At 36.2% G+C, this 6,648-nt stretch overlaps 1 protein-coding gene across 1 annotated transcript; it reads right to left on the reverse strand.

Moving 5' to 3' along the window:
• Positions 1–2,144: 2,144 nt before the first annotated feature.
• Positions 2,145–4,744, reverse strand: LOC145068479 (lysM domain-containing GPI-anchored protein 1-like). The gene is made up of 5 exons (XM_079015451.1): positions 3,993–4,744; positions 3,130–3,244; positions 2,859–3,020; positions 2,720–2,751; positions 2,145–2,615 (listed from the first exon to the last, which is right to left on the reverse strand). Exons 1-5 carry the CDS (start codon positions 4,663–4,665, stop codon positions 2,326–2,328), a joined length of 1,272 nt encoding a protein of 423 aa, XP_078871577.1. The 5' UTR covers positions 4,666–4,744; the 3' UTR covers positions 2,145–2,325.
• Between the last annotated feature and the right edge of the window lie 1,904 nt (positions 4,745–6,648).

The raw sequence follows: 6,648 nt of genomic DNA on the forward strand, positions 1-6,648 counted from the left end.
AATTTCGAAAATAACAATGTACTAATAGGGTTCTTGATATTCAATTGTTTGTTGTAAATCATAGTAAGAACATAGATCTTTTAGGTTGCATGTGAACTTAGGGTTTAAGTTTTTCCCCCAAAATAAGATTTTTGTAACATATAAAACCCATCAATCACGTGCATACCTTTAGTAAGCCAGATACATATCATATCTACTTTCTCGATCGAGCTTTATAGAAGCAACTTTCACACCACTTGAGTAGAATACTCACTTAGTCCTTGGAAGTGGTTCTCATCTTAGTGACATACTGCATACAAGCAATTGATTGTTTGTTTGATTTACCTCACAATTAGGGATGGCAAAAAAGCTCGAACATGACGGGGAAACCCGAAACCGGTCATTTCGGGTCGAGTAACGGGTCGTTATCGGGTTCTGGGTAGGAAGTCGGTTATCATCGCCCCGCCCCGCCTCGATTATATATATATATATATATATATATATATATATATATATATATATATATATATATATATATATATATATATATATATATATATATATAAAATGTTCGAATCCTTTTGATGTTAACTACAGGTATTCAAGATAAAATACTTAATGTAGACAATCTTTTTAGTTATTAACAATCTGGTGTAAATGATCATTTTTTATGTTTTGACGTATTACACTAAACTTAAATCAAATATTTTTTAATATAACATCCAATTTATTTTTATTAAAGTGATTCATCATATTTTTAATTTAATAGGGAGGCTAGAACTTGCATTTTTATAAGACATCGGAGTACCTAAAACAGAATAAAGATTTCGTTATGAATTGTTGTAAACCCGATAAGATACCCGAAACCCGACGGAAAACCCGAAACCCAATGGGGCGCCTCGATACGATACCCGAAAGATATCGGGGCGAGTTTGGGAAACCATGCCCCGCCCCGAACCCGCCCCGTTGCCATTCCTACTCACAATTACGCATCCTATCCTTACTTATTTAGTTCACAAGGTTAGTCAGTTTATAATTGCTTATTATTCTATCATTATGCAGATGTCCTTCGGGTCCTCCGATACCTCAAGAGTACCATGTTTCATGGACTTCAATATTTTGTTTGAATCTTCTTCGATTCTAATAGTCTTCTCATATACCTACGAAGACGGTGACCTGAACGTCATACGATCTACTATTGTGTATTGTTTCTTTTTTGGTGATTCAGTTATATTTAGGAAGAATAAGAAACAATCCTTGATGACTCGCTTGAGTAGTGAAGATTCAGATTGTTCACATTTATGTTTTCCACAAGCATACAAAACATATTGAGGTCGAATGACATTTTGTTCGTACACATACAGTAAAAATGTCGACTTTCTCATTGTCGACTCTCTCATTATCTCTACGACTGATCAAGCTATGAATAACTCCATTAAGACATATTTGCCTAGTCCTTTCCTATACCTTTTTTTCAAACTCAGGTTGTATCATTCCTTCCCCACATAGGGATTCATAATATATGTTTAGATAATTCTATATACTTTAGTGTTATTTTTCCAACTCTAGTTGGCTTCCCCATTTAGGGATTGATAATATATGTTTTGTTAATTCTATATACTTTAGTGTTATTTTGTATACATCTGCAATCAGTATTATTTTTTGTATTCACTTCCAATTCTCATTACATCCTCTTTCTTCTATTATTTTTGTATTCAATTCCAATTCTCATTACATTCTCTTTCTTCAATTCAATACACAATTGATGGCTTCAAGCTTTTGGCCCTCTCAAATTCTTCTCAATTGATCAAATCGAGTATCAATATTTTTCAACATAACCGAGATTCATTTTTGGCCAAACTTCCACAAACCTACATGCATCCACACACACTCTTGCTTTTTGCCTAATTTCAAGAAACACCCATGATGATTGATGACTACACGAGATACATCGGTGGGTCCCACTAAGCTAAAACATGTGTGTCTGTCTGCCTGAACACCTGCAAACAACCCAATTACAGCACTAGAATCCAAAACAAGCCAGCTACAACGCATTTCGACTCTCAAGAATCAAGACATCGGCTACCAAAAGGATAAATGAAACCAAAAAAAAAAAATCAAATCGAAACTAATCAGTAATCACACAGCAAACGACAAATACAACGTCCCCAAATCATCAAGATTCATTTCATCAAATGTCAAGTTCCAAAACCCACCTAATCTCATACCACAAAATTAGCCGAATCCCGTGTAAAAAGTACACATTTTTTTTTTCGGGCATAAATCAAGCTTAAATATACAACAACAACAATAACACATGTTTCAAAGATCATATCCCCCAAAATATTACAAGAATGGAACGACCTTCACCACCTTGAGAAACAAAACCAGACCAATGGATATGAAGGAAGTGATCAACGGGTTGACCAAGGTGCAAGCTCCATTGATACTTGACCCACTTGGACCATTTGCAGCTGGAGGTAGGACTATACTTGACCCACTTGATGGCACCACCGAGCTGGGAAGACCCGCCATGGGTGACCCACCGAGTTGACCGGGTGAAGGGGCCGGAGCCAATACCATGTCTGGGCTAACCACCGTAGGTGGTGCTGTTACTGGCGGCACCACCTGTGGCCCTACAACATGTTAAAAAATCATTAATCACAAAAGAATATGACAAAAAGCTACAACCTTTGGTGATTAATGGAATCTCATTTCTTAAATTTCAAGATTACTTTACCTGGGCATCGTGGTTGAAGAGAACTCGACAACCTGCAATTATAAAATTACAAAATAAGATTATCTTTATTCATTTTTTTTTTGGGTAATGGTAAAAATGAGGAAATAGACAAATTATAGTGTAAAGTTAAGAAGAATACGTTGTGATTATAGTTCCATTAACAAATCCACCATAACCACAAGAAGTGACATTGCATCCAGCACTACTTTGTTGAACAGTGACATTTCCAAGCATTAGGTTACTGCTTTTACATTGCATACTTGAACAAGAAACTGATAATGAAGCTGGTTGACAATATAATCTGAAATAAATAACAAACAAGATCATGTGAATGAGACAATATAATCAATGGGATTGAAATTTGAAAAAAAGTGTTTATGTTATATGTTATAAGTTATATAAGTTATAACCTGCTTCCTGCTGTGCAACTACATTCCACACAATGATCTGCTGTGATTGCATAGCCTCCATTGGGTACAGATAATGCATAGTCTGATGCAGATCTTGGAAAGTTTGATGCACAAGCTGAAAACAATCCACAATAATAGAAAAATTCAAAGAAAGTAAGAAATGATTTTCCTGTTAAGAAATAAAATGCAGAATAGTGTAAAAGTTAGACAAAAGGGGCTTTTTTTAGTCAAAAGTTACGGATTGTCATCATTAGTACTCCCACTTCTTAATACATATAACTATTGTCATCATATGCCTATTAATGTTATGCTTTTAATCCTATAATTTTGTATGTTTTATAGACTTGTATGACTATGAATAGCCAAAAGACTCATTTATAGTTTGAAAAATTGAGAATGGTAGTTCAAAAGAGTGAATTGTACAAAAAAGAACATTGTAGTAGGCAGGGATCCATGAAAATGAACAAAAGCTAATACTGGGATGTTTTTATGTGCATTTAAACTAAATTTGGCGACTTAAAGTGGTAATAAACACTTGAAATGAGTGTTTGGATAGATGTGATTCTAATTATGATATCCGATTATTAATTTATTCAGGATCAAAACAATTATAACAAGTTTTTGTAATTCGATTATGGTTCTTTAAGTGGTCAAAAATGACATGCAAAATGCACAATCAAACACTCCCCAAATATAATTAGCTATTTTTGGGCGTTTTCTTTTTGGGCATTTTCCCTTAATAATATAATGGTTACTTAGCTTTAAACACCATATCAAAAATGGGAATCTATATTCTGAGAAAAGCAGAGTGATTTTTGTAACGAAAAGACAAAAACAAACCTTAGGATTATATGAATTATTACCTGGTAAAGGAATAGCAAGAATATCGCCATCTTCAATGGCTGCATTACCCAAAGCATTAACACCCATCAGATCCGTCGTGGTCGTCTTATACCTCGCCGCGATCCCCGCCAATGTATCCACCGGTCTCACCACATACGACATGTAAATCGCAGGCAAAAAGTTATCGGTTCCATTAAAACACGTACAAGGCAAAGGCACAACAAGATTCTGCCCTACATCAAGCACAGAAGGATCCGATATGGAATTAGCCTCCTTAATCTGGTCAGCCGAGACAAGTCCGCCGTACACAGCGTCAGCGATGTTCGACAAGGTATCAGAAGGACGAGTTTTGTAATGTGTAGCTACAGATTTACGAATGCCGTCGACGCAAGAGCAGATGATGGGGATTTTGAGGAATAGTTGAGAGGGTAAGATGTGGGATTCGACGTCGGGGTAGGAGATGTCTATGGAGTTAGCAGAGAGGAGAACAATCGGGTCGATTTGAAAAAGGGCGGCAAGTTCTGAGACTTTGAGGTCGGTGTATAGGGTGTAGCCGAGTAGGGCGTTACATGAGTCGTTGTTTGAGCAGGGTTCGATTGTTGACTTGGGGGTTACGACGGCGGCATTGAAGAGGAGTAGGAGGACGGTGGCGACGACGACGAAACTGGCGGTGGTGGGTTTTCCCAAAGGCATTTTGGGGAGGGAAATTAGGGTTTTAGAGATTTGAGTTCATCAAAGTTGCAGAGAAGAGTGGGGTTTGAGGTAGTGAAGAAAGTGGTGTAGAAAAAAGATGGTGGACTCTTTTCCAGAGCTGATGTTACTAGATTAAGAGTAGAGTACAAGTTTTATGTATTATTTTACAAACACTTTTGAATATTATTCTGATTTTCACAATTCTTGTTCTGGATTAATTTTGAAATAATTTCTTTTTGTATTGAGCTTGTTAAAACGAATAAAAGGACAAAAATAGATTAAATAATTAATACTTTATTTTAGATTTCTTTGATTGTTACCGTTTTCTTTGTACTTATTAAGAACGTCAAACTAAACCATTTTAAGTATTTTTCTAGAGATATTTTATAGCCAAAAAACACAAATTACACAAATTTCGGCTAAACTTAAATTATTTTTAATAAAATAATCAAAAATAAATAAGTAACAAAATCATAAGGCTGTAAAATGTGGGCAAATTTAGGGGTGCAAACGAGCCGAGCCTGAGCCTGGCAGGCTCGGCTTGGGCTCGTTTAAATTATATGAGGCTCGAGCTCGAGCTCGGATCGATTCGAGCTTTCTTTTACTGAGCTCGGCTCGAGCTCGTAAAGAGTTATACAAGCTCAGCTCGGGCTCGGGTTCGACTCGTTTTTATTGGGCGTGCTTAAATAAGTTTAAGCTCGGCTCGAGCTCGTTTACTAATACCTGAAATTCATAATTTCCCTAATATGTTTTTATTTTAATATATATAAATAATAATAAATAATATTATATAAAGGCTCGTTTAGGCTCGCGAGCCTAATTGAGCTTTGTGACATAGGCTTGAGCTCGAGCTCGGCTCGGGCTCGTTTAAAATCGGTTTCACATCGAGCTTTTAACGATCCGATCTCGAGTAGCTCGTGAGGAGCTTGGCTCATTTGCACGCCTATGAGCAATGCCCACTTGCGTTTTTGTGACATTGCACCAGGAAAACGCCATGAAAACGACAAAAGGGGGCGGTATTTGTCATGAAAACGTCGTCGTGAGAGAGGAAGAAGAAAGGAAAACATTTGTTTCCTTTCGCTGCCACAACAACGCATCATAACATAACCCCTAATAACGTCGGGGCGGGGCAGTGTTCCAGACTTGCAACAACGCGATCTCAATGGCCGAGTCATAATAACGCCGGTGAGCATTGCTCACACCGACCAGTCTAAGTGATAGTTCCTTGTCTGCCACTTCGTTTAATAGGCTAAGATTTCAATGGTCCAAAGTGCAATTAAGTCTTATGCATATAAAACAAATCGTATATGGTATCGAGCTTTCTTATAATTTTCTTTTATAAAAACTATCATTTGGTATCTTTTTTTTCTTCTAAAACCTAATATATTGAATATTATTTTGTACATTTTAACTGTGATCTTTTGAGACTTTTACTATGATTTTTGACACTTTGACTAAAAAGTACCTAAAAATGCATACAATTTTTATAAAATGGGTTTTTATCTACATTATAACAATAAAAAATCAATGTTTTCAAATCTTATTTTCACTAAAAAACAAAGAGTTCTAGTCAGTTTTACATTGGTGCTTGCACTAATGGGATCTGAGAGATTGTTGATGATCAACCAAAATATGTTAGGCATTTCCTTTAAGAATTACGAAGTTATTCGACAAACATTACTTTTCCTGATTTTTTTTTTGGTAAAAAAAAGTTGGTTTTGTAGATAAATCAAATATCAGTTTGTCTGTAACATCCTGTTCCGAGATAACTCTTATTTGAATGTTTAAGCTATAATTTGATCTGGTAAAGGTCTTGGGTCTCAAAGAATTGAGTTTTGACCTTAAGGAATAAGGTTCTTGGGTTATGTGTTAAGACTTTGGGCCTAAAACGAAGTTGGGATTAATCGGAAATTGGGCTTGCTGGCCCAGGCCTGTCGCGATTAATAGCCTACCACAACGCAGTGAAGTTGCAATCCAAGCCCA

The sequence above is a fragment of the Lactuca serriola genome, chromosome 8, assembly GCF_051521515.1.
Source record: "Lactuca serriola cultivar US96UC23 chromosome 8, Lser_US96UC23_V15, whole genome shotgun sequence".
In the NCBI taxonomy this organism is placed as follows: Eukaryota; Viridiplantae; Streptophyta; class Magnoliopsida; order Asterales; family Asteraceae; genus Lactuca; species Lactuca serriola.